Here is a 14,903-nt window from a genome sequence, read left to right on the forward strand (position 1 = left end):
TCTAAATGAGAGAAAAAGGAAGAGAGAGAGGAGGAAGGAAAAGAAAGAAAGGAAGAAAGAAAGAAAAGAAAATTCCAGAGTCAAGGTCAGTCAGTGATTTTATGCTTGTGCAAGGCCTCTCTCTTCCTTTGTTATTGGAAAGTGAGCCTCAGTCCATCCCAGGGCCCAAACCCCCCTGGGACTCAGCCCTAGGCCCCCCCAGCCTCTGCCTGGGGCATCAGCACCTCCAGACTGCTGAGGCAGACACCCCACAGCCACCACACAGGCCGAGATTGGGGTGGGGGGAGGGGGGAGCTCCAGGGTAACCTGGGGGGTCCCTGGGCCTGGGTCACATGGGGAGCCCCAAGAGGGAGTTCCGCCCAGCATCCGAGGTTTTTTTTCTTGGCAGCACGCACAGAAAACTCCAAGCCCAGCTCTTCCAGCTCGGTCTCCTTTTACGTCTGCTTCCAGCCCCATACAGAGTTAGTTTCAGTTTCCTTTCCTCTCTGCAGGAAGAGCTCCACAGCGAGCTGGGCAGCTGGGCGGGGATAGAGAGGTAGTGCTGAGAGTGGCTCCAGGTAGTGCCCCCTTATAAGGGCTGGATCCCCAGAGCTCTGCAGAGATGGAGACTTTCCGGGACCTCTACCAGACCCCCGCGGACTGCCTGGGCAGCTTCGTGCAGCAGATGCTGGTGCCCCAGAAGGCCTGGCGGGATCAAGTTCAAGACGCCTGGCAGAGGATCTCCAGCTTCTTGAAAGAGCACTGCTTTGGGGATCTCCTGTTTCTGGACCAGGAAGTGCAGGTTCTGAAGGTGGTAAAGGTGAGTGCACCCCGACCCCCACCTGGGGTCCACACCCCAGACTGCTGCTTGGAGGCTTGTGTGTCCTGGACCCACATTTGTCGGAAGGGTCAAGGGAGGTGGTGGCCGGCAAAGGAAGATATATGTTATGCAAAGAGACTCTTGTCCCCGAGGCTCCAAAGTCCCACATTTAATCCCCTCCACCACCACCACCGTAAACTAGAGCTGAATAATGAGTGCTCTGGTTAAAAAATAAATAAATAAAAGTTTAAAAAGTGAGATGTCTGATAGCACAGCAGGTTAAGCGTGCTTGGTGCAAAACGCAAGGACCAGTGTAAGGATACCAGTTCAAGTCCCTGGCTCCCCACCTGCAGGGGAGTCGCTTCACAGGTCTGCAGGTGTCTATCTTTCTCTTCCCCTCTCTGTATTTCCCTCCTCTCTCCATTTCTCTCTGTCCTATCCAACAACAACAATAAAAACAATAATAACTACAACAATAAAAAACAAGGGCAACCAAAAAAGGAATAAATAAGCTAATATTAAAAGAGAGAGAGAGAGAGGCGTCTTTTTAGGCTTGTGGTTTCCCTGCTGAAGGGATTATGAAATGCCTGGGAAAGAGAGGACTTCTGCATTCAAGTGGATTTGTTAAAGTCCGAGCCAGTCAGTCAACACCCTGTGTAGCTTGGTTTCTCCTAGGAAAGTGCTTGATTTGTGGTCTGGGAGGTGGGGAGGTGGCACAGTGGATAAAGCATTGGACTTTCAAGTGTGAGGTCCTGAGTTCAATCCCTGGCAGCACATGTACCAGAGTGATGTCTGGTTCTTTCTCTCTCTCTCTCTCCTCCTATCTTTCTCATTAATAAATAAATTAAATATTTTTTAATGTGCTGGGGGTGCAGTAGTGCAGCAGGATAAGCGTACACCTCTCTTTGAACCCCTGGCTCCCCACCTGCAGGGGAGTCGCTTCACAAGCAGTGAAGCAGGTCCGCAGGTATCTGTCTTTCTCTCCCCCTCTGTCTTCCCCTCCTCTCTCCATTTCTCTCTGTCCTATCCAATAGCAGCATCAATAACGACAATAACAGCAACAAGGGCAACGAAAATGGGGAAATAGCCTCCAGGAGCGGTGGATTTGTAGTGCAGACACCGAGCCCCAGTGATAACCATTTAGGCAAAAAAAAAAAAAAGTGCTAGATTGTGCCCTGTCCCACAACTCCCTACACACACACAGAATGAAAATCAGGCCCGGGGGAGGCTCAGCCTCATCCTACACACACACGGTCCCAAGTTTATTCTTGGCAGCTCATTTAAAGAAAGATAAACTGAGGCCAGGCAGTGGTGCAGCTAATTTAGCATATAGATTACATGTACAAGGACCCGGGTTCCAGCCCCTGGCTCCCCACCTGCAGTGGGGGGGGGGAGACACTTCAAAAGTGGTGAAGCAGGTCTGTAGGTGTCTACCTTTCCCCCCCCCTCTCTCTCTATCTCCCCCTTCCCTTTCTATCCTATCAAAAAGAACTAGAAAAAAAAAAATTCAATAAATCCAAGTTTAAAAACCAGAAATGGAAAAGCATGTTCAAGGTGACATGGCAGGCTGAGGTCCAAATTGTCGATATTGACAATAGTTTTCTTTTGGCCAGCACACTGCCCCCACTTTAGCTCATGCTGATGCCAGGGATTGAACCTTGGGCCTCTGGAAAATCTGCTGTACAGCTGCTATGCTAGCTCCCTGTTCCCGCCTACATATGTGGATCTAGACCAGAGCTAGCCAAGAGACACCCCTACCAGGATGGAAATATGTGCTCTGTCCTATATAATTGTCACTATCCATAAGTGGCCATTAAGTCCTTGAAACGAGGCTAATGTAACAGCAGAAATGAGGGTTTTATTTTTTTTATAATTGCCAAGAGGGATACCAGGTGGTGGCATACCCAGTTAAGCGCACATATTATGATGCACTTGAACCTGGGTTCAAGTTCAAGCGTCAGCTCTACACCTGCAGGGGGGACGCTTCACTAGTGGTCATGAAGCAAGTCTGCAGGTATCTCTTTCTCCCTCTCTATCTCCCTCCCCTCTTCTCTCAGTTTCTCTCTGTCCTGTCAAATATAATAGACTCTATTATTTTGTCTCTATTGTATTACAATATTACAATTATAATAGACTCAATTATATTGTCCCTGTCTCTCTGTCCTATCCAACAACAACAACAGCAATAACAACAACAACAACAATGATAAACAACAAGGGCAACAAAAGGGAAAAAATAGCTTCAGGAACAGTGGATTCTTAGTGCAGGCACTGAGTCCCAGTGATAACAATGAAGGGAAAAAAAAAATATATATATATATATATTAGGGAAAGAAGGAGAAGGGGAAGAGGAAGAAGAGGCCACTGGGAGTGATGGATTTAAAGTACCAGCACTGAATAATAAATAAAATAAATAAAGTACCAGTGATAATAAAAATAAAAATAAAAATCTTAATTATCACCAGTGTTATCACTGTGGCTCATGCCTGGTGATGAATCCATCTCTCTCAGGAGCTATCCCCTTTCCTTTTTCAATATAGATACATAAACTGAGAAGGCAGAGGGGATAGAGATAGAAAGGGAGAGACACCTCCGCCCTGCTCCACCACTCAGGAAGCTTCCCCCTGAAGTTGTGAGCCAGGGCCTGGAACCTGGGTCTTTTCATTTGGTAATGTGTGCACTCTACTGGTTGTGTCACTGCCCAACTCCCCCCTTCCCCAGAAGACAGGTTTTTTTTTTTTGTTTTGTTTTGTGTTTGCCTCCAGGTTTATTGCTGGGGCTACACTAAGAATCCACCGCTCCTGGAGGCCATTTCTCCCCCTTTTGTTGCCTTGTTGTGGTTATTGTTGTTGTTATTGCTGTTGTTGTTGTATAGGACAGAGAGAAATCAAGAAAGGAAGGGGAGACAGAGGGGGAGAGAAAGACAGATACCTGCAGACCTGCTTCATCGCCTGTGAAGCGACCCCTCTGCTGGTGGGGAGCTGGGGTCTGGAACCGGGATCCTCACTCTGGTCCTTGCGCTTCGTGCCATGTGTGTTTAACCCACTGCGCTAACACCCAACCCTCAAAAGAGAGCTTTTTATTTTTTATTTATTTATTTTTTTTATTAAAGAAAGGATTAATTAACAAAACCATAGGGTAGGAGGGGTACAACTCCACACAATTCCCACCGCCCAATCTCCATATCCCACCCCCTCCCCCGATAGCTTTCCCATTCTCTATCCCTCTGGGAGCATGGACCCAGGGTCATTGTGGGTTGCAGAAGGTAGAAGGTCTGGCTTCTGTAATTGCTTCCTCGCTGAACATGGGCGTTGACTGGTCGGTCCATACTCCCAGTCTGCCTCTCTCTTTCCCTAGTAGGATGGGTCTCTGGGGAAGCTGAGCTCCAGGACACATTGGTGGTGTCTTCAATCCAGGGATTGAAGAGAGCTTTTTAAGTTCACTTCATTTTAATTACTTTCAGTGTTTGTGGCTACACACGGCCATTGGCTAATGTGTTGGCTCGGGCAGACGTGGGCATCATGTCTTGGGGCACCATGCACTGAGCTGGTCCTGAGCTCACCTCTGGGGAAGGGAAGGGGTGTAGAGCCCGCAGTGGGCAGGGGGCTGGGGGTTTCACTGAGGCCCTCTGACATGTGTATGAAGCTCATAATGTTTCTAACCCATGAAGAGAAGTAGTGATGGTGACAGCCAGGGCCACCGGACTGATGGAGACCCAGGAGGCCCATCAGCTTCCGGCCCCAGGGAAGGTGAAACTCAGAGCTGTGTCCTCCCCCAGGGTGGTTCTTCTGGAAAAGGGACGACAGTGAACCACAGCTCTGACGTCGACATGGTGGTGTTCCTGAGCTGTTTCTCCAGTTTCTGGGACCAGGCCCTGTACCGAGAAATGGTCATCGACTTCGTCAAGAAGAGGCTGGGTCACTACAGCAGGAGCCTGGCCTACAGCATCACCGTGATCCACCACAAAGAGGGGGTCAGGGCCCCCCGCTCTTTGTCCATCCAGGTCCAGGCCAAGAAGAACGGTGACATCATCAAAGTGGATGTGCTCCCCGCTTTTGATGCTCTGGGTAAAGGCAGCAGTGGGTCCCATCCAGCAAAACTACTGGGGGGAGGGGGCAGCATAGTGGTTCTGCAAAGGACTTTCAGGCCTGAGGCTCTGGAGTCCCGGGGCTCAATCCCCTGTACCACCATCAACCAGAGCTCAGCAGGGCTCAGTGATAGAGGGTGGGCTTTGCTCTTGGAGGGGGATGCGGAAGGTATGGGACTGGAGCAGTACCTTGAAGATTAAGTCCTCCCGTACATGTTGAGTGTTCCCATGCCTGGTTGTTGGGGGGAGATGGGGGCTCTTCCTAGGTAATGTTCCCCACGCACCTAGCCCCAAAGGATTTTTCTCTGATTTCTCAGAAGCAAACAAGTTTCTAGACCAAACAAGTTTTCTTTTTCCCCTTGTAGTTAGAGCTCAAGTGAAAGGAGGTTTTTTGTTTGTTTGTTTTAATTTTTATTTATAAAAAGAAACACTGACAAAAACCATAGGATAAGAGGGGTACAGCTCCACACAAGTCCCACAACTAGAACTCTGTATCCCATCCCCTTCCCTGATCACTTTCCTATTTTTTAACCCTCTGGGAGTATGGACCCAGAGACATTATGCGATGCAGAAGGTGGAAGGTCTGGCTTCTGTAATTTCTTCCCCGCTGAACATGAGCGTTGACAGGTCTATCCATACTCCCAGCCTGTCTCTCTCTTTCCCTAGTGGGGAAGGGGTCTGGGGAAGCGGAGCTCCAGGACACATTGGTGGGGTTGTCTGCCCAGGGAAGTCCAGCTGGCATCATGGTAGCATCTAGAACCTGGTGGCTGAAAAAGAGTTAACATACAAAGCCAAACAAATTGTTGACTAATCATGAACCCAAAGGCTGGAAGAGTTCAGATGAAGATTGGGGGGGGGGTTGCAGATAGTTAGTAGGCCTATTTTAGTTATATTCCAAAGGACCCATGACTATGCTAGTGTTTTTTTGTTTTTTTCTTTTCTTTTTTTTTATTTAAGAAAGTATTAATTAACAAAACCATAGGGTAGGAGGGGTACAATTCCACACAATTCCCACCACCCAATCTCCATATCCCACCCCCTCCCTGTTTTTGTTTTTCTTTCTGAGCCTGAAATCTGATATGCAGGTGGATCCAAGTTATTGTCTGGGGAGATGATGTCCTGGCTGGAAAAAGGCCAGAATCCTGGATCAGGGAAGAGAGTAGCTCCCAAATATGGGAAAGGGGTATAAACACTGTTGACTGTAAACCCCATCAATGTGATGTGATCTGGGGGCCATAGTCAATTTAGGAGCCTATGTGACCTCTGCATCCCTGTAGATCTGAGCTCACATTCTGTGGTCATGAGCAGGAACATTTCAAGCTGCCCCAATTTCAGGACCCATCTTCCTCAGGTGGAACATAGAGTGTATTATCCAGCCTCCCTTCAGAGGATGGAACATTTTCTACTGTTATTGATCCAAGGTCCTGTGGGGCGCCCCAAAGGGGTCTCTTGTGTTGTTCCTGATAGAGATGACCAGTAACAATGGAGAGAGGGATTTATTTGAGGTCTAGGCCCATCATCTCTGTTTGGGAATCTCAGGACTCCAGGGTGGGTCTCTGGGGAAGCTGAGCTCCAGGACACATTGGTGGGGTCTTCAATCCAGGGAAGCCTGGCCAGCATCCTGGTGGCATCTGGAACCGTTTCCAGAAGATGTGAGCCCCAGCTGATGGGGTGGCCTGATACTGACTAAAGAGTCATTGTTAAAGTATGCCAGTCTCTTGCCCTTATTCAGCTCTTGTAGTCCTTACTTTGATAAGATTAACTCTGGAGTGACTGAGGGAAGTGTAAAGAAGTAGGTGAGGAGAAAGGAGTTTTTAAACGGGGCTAGGAGGAAGCTCACCTGGTTAAGTGCACATATTATAGTATGCAAGGAATTGGGTTCAAGCCCCCAGTCCCCACTTGCAGAGAGAAAGCTTTTTTCAGTGGTGAAACAGGTTTGCAAGTATCTCTTTGTCTCTCTCCCTCCATATCTCCCTCTTCCCTTTAAATTTCTCTCTGTCCTATCCAATAAATAAAATAAAATATTTTTAATTAGACTCTTAAGAGCTATGGAGTTAGCATAATGGTTATGCAAAGACTTTCATGCCTGAAGCACCAAATGTCCCAGGTTCAACCTCCAACACCACCATAAGCCAGAGCTGAGCAGTGCTCTGCAGTGATAGTGACAACAACAACAATAATAGTAAAACTAGACTCTTAAGATCTTCACATTTTAGTTACAGAACTTATTAACTAGGAGTTTGGGCCAAGAAATTCACACACACACACAAACACCACCCGTGACAAGAAATTGACAATTTTGACCAGATTTGTTTTCAGCCAAAAAGAAAAGAAAAGAGAAGAAAAGAAAAGAAAAGAAAAAAAGTGGGGGGGGGAGGCAGTAGTGTAGCGGGTTTAGTGCACATAGTGCAAAGCTCAAGGACCATTGTAGGGATCTTAGTTCGAGCCCCCAGCTCCCCATCTGCAGGGGAGTCACTTCACAGGCAGTGAAGCAGGTCTGCAGGTGTCTATCTTTCTCTCCCCCTCTCTGTCTTCCCCTCCTCTATCGATTTCTCTGTTCTATCCAACAACAACAATAACAACAACAATAAACAAGGGCAACAAAAGGGGAAAAAATGGCCTCCACGAGCAGTGGATTCCAGCAATAACCCTGGAGGCAAATAAATAAATATTTTAAAAATGTTTAAAAGGTGATGTCCTGTGGCCCCACTGAATTTCCCTCCATCTCGACTGGCATGGGAGTGAGGACCCCAGGAGCTCAGCTCAGTGCCGACCTTGCCCTTGGGTCCATGTGAGAGCTTCACATGACCTGTGAGCATGGGGTGGGCTGTCACCTCCTCCGTCAGATAATGAGGAAGGGAGACAGAGGGGCAGACTGCAGCAGGCTGCTCTCCCACCTGGCTCTGTGCTCAATGGGCTTCTCCTCACCTTCCTCACCCCCAAGACTGACTTTGCCCCCCTCCCAGGAAACATTTCCCCAAACTTGAAGCCAGAGCCGGCCATCTATGAAGCCTTAATCAAAAGCTTCAGCCACCCTGGAGAGTTCTCACCGAGCTTCGCAGTGCTACAGCGACACTTTGTGAAGAGTCGCCCAGTGAAGCTCAAGGACCTGCTGAGGCTGGTGAAGCACTGGTACCAGCAGGTACGGGCATGGGTGCTGGGTGGGGGTGCAGGGGCATGGGGGAGGGTGTGAGCAGCCTTCTGTATCTGTTTTGGGTTCTTTTTTTTTTTTTTTAGTCTAATAGTTTCTCTGTCTGTATTTTATTTTTTTATTTCTTTATGGGGGAATTAATGTTTTACATTCAACAGTAAATACAATAGTTTGTACATGCATAACATTCCCCAGTTTCCCATATAACAATACAACCCCCACTAGGTCCTCTGTCATCCTTCATGGACCTGTATTCTCCCCACCACCCACCCCAGAGTCTTTTACTTTGGTGCAATACGCCAACTCCAGTTCAGGTTCTACTTGTGTTTTCTTTTCTGATCTTGTTTTTCAACTTCTGCTGAGAGCTAACTCATCCTATATTCATCCTTCTGTTTTTGACTTATTTCACTTAACATGAATTTTTCAAGGTTCATCCAAGTTCAGCTGAAAACAGTGAAGTCACCATTTTTTATAGCTGAGTAGTATTCCATTGTGTATATAGACCACAACTTGCTCAGCCACTCATCTGTTGTTGGATACCTGGGTTGCTTCCAGGTTTTGGCTATTAAAACTTGTGCTGCCAAGAACATATGTATACACAGATCTTTTTGGATGGATGTGTTGGGTTCCTTAGGATCTATCCCCAGGAGAGCAATTGCAGGGTCATAGGGTAGGTCCATTTCCGAGAGTTCTTCCAGACTGTGCTCCACAGAGGTTGAACCAATTGGCATTTCCACCAGCAGTGCAGGAGGGTTCCTTTGACCCCACAGCCTCTCCAGCATTTGCTGCTATTACCTTTTCTGATGTATGACATTCTCACAGGAGTGAAGTGATATCTCATTGTTGTCTTTATTTGCATTTCTCTGACAATCAGAGACTTGGAGCATTTTTTCATGTGTTTTTCGGCTTTTTGGATCTCTTCTGTGGTGAATATACTGTCCGTGTCCTCCCCCCATTTTTGGATGGGGCTATTTGTTGTCTTGTTGTTGAGTCTGGCAAGCTCTTTATATATGTTGGTTATTAAACTCTTGTCTGATGTATGGCATGTAAAGATCTTCTCCCATTCTGTGAGGGGTCTCTTGGTTTGGGTAGTGGTTTCTTTTGCTGTGAAGAAGCTTTTTAATTTGATGTAGTCCCATAGGTTTATACTTGCCTTAGTCTTCTTTGTAATTGGATTCGTTTCATTGAAGATGTCTTTAAAATTTATGCGGAAAAGAGTTCTGCCAATATTTTCCTCTAAGTATCTGATAGTTTGTGGTCTAACATCCAAGTCCTTGATCCACTTGGAATTTACTTTTGTATTTGATGCAATACAGTGGTTCAGTTTCATTCTTCTGCATGTTTCAACCCATTGTTTCCAACACCATTTGTTGAAGAGTGTTTTGGGTTCTGATGCAGCACCAGGAAATGAGTTCAGGGCCTCAAGCAGGCACTATATCCTCTCCAAGACCAATCTTTCCCCCCATTTATTTATAAAGACAAGAGAGGAGGGACACTACACTACAGCCCTACCCTACTAGCCCCTGCTTCAGGCTGCCCATGGTGCCCCCATGTGACATGAGGGGTAGAACCCAGGACCTTGGACCTGATAAGATGCTCCACTAGCCCAGCTATCTCCTGGCCCTCAACCTGCTGGAAATCCAAACAAGTGGTACTCTCTGTATACACAAAAGAAAAAGTAGGGGTCTGGGTGGTGGCACACCCAGTTAAAATGCACTTATCACCATGTGCAAGGACTGGGGCATGAGCCCCTGCTTCCCACCTGCAAGGGAGAAGTTTCATGAATGGTGAAGCAAGTCTTCAGGTGTCTCTCTGTCTCTCTCTATCTCCCCTCTCAATCTCTCTCTGGTCTGTCAAATAAAATAGAAAGAAAAAGAAAGGAAGGAAGGAAGGAAGGAAGGAAGGAAGGAAGGAAGGAAGGAAAGTAGGAAGGAAGGAAGGAAGGAAGGAAGGAAGGAAGGGAGGGAGGGAGGGAGGGAGAGTAAGACAGAAAGAAATGGCCACCAGGAGCAGTGGATTCATATTGCTGGCACTGAACCCCAGCAATAACCCTGATGGCAACAAGTTAAAAAAAAAAAGGTGGGGGATCTGGGAGGTGGTGTAGTGGATAAAGCAGTGGACTCTCAAGCATGAGGTCCCAAGTTCAATACCTGGCAGCGCATGTACCAGCGTGATGTCTGGTTCTTTCTCTCTCTCCTCTTATCTTTTCTCATTAATAAATAAATAAAATCTTTTTTAAAAAATTAAGTGGTCCGGGAGGTGGCGCAGTGGCTAAGGCACTAGGCTCTCAGGCATGAGGTCCTGAGTTCAGTCCCCAGAAACACATATACCAGAGTGATGTCTGGTTCCTTCTCTCTCTCCTCCTATCTTTCTCATTAATAAATAAATGAAATCTTTAAAAAAAAAAACTTTAAAAAAAGTAATGTATTAAGCTTGTTGCTACGAGTGGCCATGGGAAAGTTGATAACTGTCGAAAAGGGCAATGGCACTGTGCTCGGGGCCTGGTATTTTGTGGACACGAAGTCGGCTTGGTCTGCTGGATTAATAAACACGGCTTCCTGCATTCAAGACTGGGGTGTCCTGTGTCTGCCTGGGAAGCCAATAACAGCATAAGACCCCAGGTTTGATGGTAGGCACTGTGTATGCCAAAGTAAGGCTCTGGTTTTCCCTCCTCCCCCTCCTCCTCCTCTTCCCTCTCTCTTTAACAAATAAAGGAAAAAAGGAAGGAAGGATGGAGGAAGGGAAGGTGAGAAGGGGAGGGCAAGGGAAGTAAAGGGGAGGGGAGGGAAGTGGGAGGGGAAGGGAGGGGAGGAAGGGGAAGGGAAATCTGTTACATGAAGCTGATGAAGACTTACTGAGACCTGGAAATTGCAGGGCCTGGTAATTCCCAGTTCCCAGGGCAACTATCTCCCTCACCCACCTGCCTGTCTCCCCATCTAGTATGTGAAGCCAGCTCATCGAACGGCAGCCCTGCCCTCCAAGTATGCGCTGGAGCTGCTGACCATCTATGTCTGGGAAGAGGGTGCAGACGAGAGCGAGAGCTTTGGCCTGGATGTGGGCTTCGAGGCTGTGATGAAACTCCTCCGAGAATATGAGGACATCTGCATCTACTGGACCAAGTACTATGATTTCCAGAGTGAGGACGTCAAAGTCTTTATCAAAAATCAGTTGAAGGAAGACAGGTGAGTTAGCCAGTTGCATTACATTGAACTGCAAACACATAAGTATTAGAAAACTCAGGGGGGTGGGCAGTAGCGCACAGGGTTAAGTGCACATGGTACTAAGCACGAAGGACCCATGCAAGGATCCTGGTTCAAGTCCCTGGCTTGCCGCCTGTAGGGGGGTCGCTTCACAAGTGGTGAAGCAGGTCTGCAGGTATCTATCTTTCTCTTCCCCTCTCTGTCTTCACTCCTCTCTCCATTTCTCTCTGTCCTAGCCAATAAAAATGGATAAAATGGCCTTGAGGAGGGCAGGGGTAGATAGCATAATGGTTATGCAAAGAGCTCTCCTGCCTGAGGCTCTGAAGTCCCAGGTTCAATCCCCTGCATCACCATAAGCCAGAGCTGAGTAGTGCACAATGTGCTCTTAAAGTAGAGAGGGAAGGTATTGGCTTTTGTAATGGAAAATCCAAAGATAAACAGTACAGGGGCTGGTGTGACCTAGGGGTCCCCTTCTGCAAGTCACTCAGCCCTGCCCTCTCCAGGGTTCCCCATGGGTCCAGGCTGCACCTGCTGCAAGCTTCTCCCCTGGACACAGCCCTGTCAGTACAAGAAGAGGGATGACCTTGTCCTAGGCGGCCAGAGAAATGGATCAGCTTGGGTTATACCTGGGGGCACATGTGTCCCTGCCATTCACTGTCTCAAAGTTCTAGGTTCACTCCTGAGCCATCAGGAGTCTCGGCCTGCAGGAGGCCTCTGTCCACTGAGTGTGTGCAACCCCAGAGTCCTGGGTGCTGGACCGTAGCATCCCTCCTTTCTCCAGGCCTGTGATCCTGGACCCGGTGGACCCCACCAACAACCTGGGAAGAGGAAAGAGATGGGACCTGGTGGCCAAGGAGGCAGCACATTGCCTACGGCAGCCCTGCTGCAAGACCGAAGACCCCAGCCAGAGCTGGCATGTGCAGGTGTGACCCTGTCCCTGTGAATGACTTGGTGATGGCCTCATGTCAGCCCCACACAAGTCCCCTGCTCCTGCCATAGCCCCTGCAGCTGGTGCCACCCTTCTAGATCTGTCCCAGTCAGTCAGGGGCAGCCTGACCCCTTGTGCTGTGAGTGTTGGGGTCTCATTGTCCTGATGGGCCAGTCCAGACCCAGTGACCTGTAAGCCTAGGATGGCCATGCGTCCTGCTCTGCCTGGGACAGTCCTAGCTCAGAGCTAGGAGCCCCTCCCTCCACTCTTATTGGTGTATCGATCGTGGTGTGTGTGTGTGTGTGTGTGTGTGTGTGTGTGTGTGTGTGTGTGTGTTCAGGGATGGGCCCAGTGCAATCTCTGCTCCAGTGAGAAAGACAGAGAGAGAAGGAGGGATACCCCCGAAGCTTCCTTGCCAGGGCACCTCCATATGGTGCCAGCAACCAAACCTGAGCCGTGTGGAGGGCACTGCAGGTGTCCTCCCCAGTGAGCCATCACCCTGAGCCTCTGTCCGCTTGTGAAAGTGTGGGCAAGTGTCTGGGGAAGCAGTGCAGTCATAGAGCCCAGCACGTGAAAGCATGAGATCCCAAGTTCAAGCCTCAGCACCTACATAGGCCACAGAGATGCTCTGGTTCTCTTTCCAGTGAATCAATGAATTTTTTTCAAGTGTAGGCAATCACCAGGTAGGACACCTGCCTTGCTAAGCTCAGGTTCAAGCCCTGGTACCACATGGGACCTACTATGACATCAGAAGATACTCCCATGTTATGGTGTCTGTCTCTCTATCTGAATGACAAAGCAGAGACCCTGAGTGGTGAAATCATGCACGCACAGTGACTGGAGTGGGGAGGGTGTGAGAGCACAGGGCAGCTGTGGCAGCCAGATCCCTTGATCCCTTCCTTCCTCCTTTCATCCCTCCTTCCCTCCCTTGTAGCCAGCAAGGAACATCCAGGTGACGGTGAAGCAGCGAGGGAAGGAAGACTGGACACTCTGGGTGAACCCCTACAGACCCATATTGAAGATGAAAGCAGAAATCAGGAAGAAAAATGACCTCAATGGGAAGATGCGACTGTCCTTCCAGGAGCCCCGGGGGGAACGGCAGCTGCTCAGCAGCCGGGGAACGCTGGCAGAGCACGGGATCTTCTCCAAGGTGAGTGTCCGGGTGGTAGACGCTCTCTCCGGGGAGATCCTGGTCTTTGTGAAGAGCCCCAATGGCCTGAGCATGCCTGTTGCCATCCACCCTGAATACTCCATCTGGGACCTGAAGGAGAAGATTGAAGAGGCGGGAGGCCCTGCCAAGGAGGACCAGATACTCAAGTGCCCGGACCATAAAGTGTGGAATCACAGCCGCATCTCCGACCTGGAAATCAAGGACTGTGACACCATCTCACTCTTCATCAAAAATCACTAGGACCCCGGAAGACTGGACACCCTTGGTGAACCCCAACAGAGCCATCTGGAAGATGAGATCAGAGATCGGGAAGGGAAATGAACTGAGGCTTCTGATGATGTCAACTTCCGCTGGTCTGTTCCCCCCATCAACTTCTCTCCACTCTTTCTGCAGTGGAAACACCCATGTGAACAAACACCCTTAGCTCCCTGTTCCCTTCAGAAGAGTTCTCGTGTTCCAGTGCCTGGCATTCAGGTTCCCTGAGAACTGCAGCCCTTGGCATCTCCTCAGCCTCCCTTCACTACTCTCTCAAAACTCTTGTCATTCCAGAACTCAACACTGGCTCACAAGTCCCTGTGGAAGCCAGGCGAGTAGAATCAGCATCCCCCGTTAGGTGTTCTGAGAAATGGCGATTCCTTTCAGGTCTGCAGGAGCCTTTCCTCCAGGACTGTGGGCCCAGGCCCCCTCCCCTCACCCTGAACGGAACAGAACATTAACAGTAACTGATGGAGGCACTCAGCACGGAATGCAGAGTTCATGAGAGTCTCTGTTGAGCCAGGCCGTGGTGCACCTAATTAGGTGCACACTTTACAGTGTACAAGGACCCGGGTTCAAACCCCCCCAGTCCTCATTTGCAGGGGGGAAGCTTCACAAGTGATGAAACTCTACGGCAGGTGTCTCTCTCTGCCTCCCCCTTTCCTCTCAAGTCCTCTCTGTCACTATCCAAAGTAAATTAATAAATAAATAAATAAATAATCAATGTTCTGCCTGTGGCCATGCCAAGCTCTCACAAGTTCCACTGATGAGATGATGGACCAACCAGCCAAGGACCGTGGTGACACTCCTAGAAGTCTATAGAACACCCCCCACCACCACCTTGTGTGGAGCTGGGCCAATCTATGAAGCCAATTCAACTGCACCACCCCACTGGACCTTTTTTTTTTTTTTTCATAAAAGCCCCTTGTCTGGAGGGAAGCTTTGCTTGCCCCCAGCAGCTGGTCTCCCTTGCCCCCAGCAGCTGGTCTCCTGCTCTATAGAAATGTTTGCGGGGCCTGGGCGGCAGCGCAGCAGGTTAAGCACACATGGCACAAAGGCGGGCGTAATGATCCGAGTTTGAGCCCCAGGATCCCCACCTGCAGGGGAGTCGCTTCACAAGTGGTAACGTAGGTCACAGGTGTCCCTCTTTCTCTCCTCCTCTCTGTCTTCCCCTCCTCTATTTCTCTCTGTCCTATCTAACAACGACAGCAGTAATAACAACAACAGTAAATAATAAGGGCAACAAAAGGGGAAAAATAGAAAAAAATGAAATGTAATTTTCTGGGTGGGGGTAGATAGCATAATAGTCATG

General features: G+C 48.8%; 2 protein-coding genes across 3 annotated transcripts in view; one reads left to right on the top strand and one right to left on the bottom strand.

Annotated features, from left to right (window-relative positions):
* ACADS (acyl-CoA dehydrogenase short chain) overlaps nucleotides 1-14,903 on the bottom strand; it is a 379,518-nt gene that overhangs the window by 149,735 nt on the left and 214,880 nt on the right. The gene's annotated exons all lie outside the window — the stretch shown is intronic.
* Nucleotides 497-14,307, top strand: LOC103115543 (2'-5'-oligoadenylate synthase-like protein 2). Of its 2 annotated transcripts, none has more exons than XM_060192948.1 (6): nucleotides 497-799; nucleotides 4,578-4,866; nucleotides 7,853-8,028; nucleotides 10,978-11,219; nucleotides 12,001-12,160; nucleotides 13,100-14,307. In XM_060192948.1, the coding sequence occupies exons 1-6, from the start codon at nucleotides 602-604 to the stop codon at nucleotides 13,574-13,576; spliced, it is 1,542 nt and encodes a 513-aa protein (XP_060048931.1). In that variant the 5' UTR covers nucleotides 497-601; the 3' UTR covers nucleotides 13,577-14,307. The 2 variants fall into 2 exon arrangements, with proteins under 2 accessions (XP_060048931.1, XP_060048932.1); XM_060192949.1 differs by having other exon boundaries at nucleotides 498-799; nucleotides 12,019-12,160.

The sequence above is a fragment of the Erinaceus europaeus genome, chromosome 6 (assembly GCF_950295315.1).
Source record: "Erinaceus europaeus chromosome 6, mEriEur2.1, whole genome shotgun sequence".
Lineage (NCBI taxonomy): Eukaryota > Metazoa > Chordata > Mammalia > Eulipotyphla > Erinaceidae > Erinaceus > Erinaceus europaeus.

What these genes read in the sequence shown, in the direction of transcription:
- LOC103115543 (XM_060192948.1), top strand. Translation starts at nt 602, where the DNA reads ATGGAGACTTTCCGGGACCTCTACCAGACCCCCGCGGACTGCCTGGGC. An exon ending in AGGTTCTGAAGGTGGTAAAG is followed by an intron (nt 800 to 4,577) that starts GTGAGTGCACCC and finishes GTCCTCCCCCAG; the next exon opens with GGTGGTTCTTCTGGAAAAGG. An exon ending in CCCCGCTTTTGATGCTCTGG is followed by an intron (nt 4,867 to 7,852) that starts GTAAAGGCAGCA and finishes CCCCCCTCCCAG; the next exon opens with GAAACATTTCCCCAAACTTG.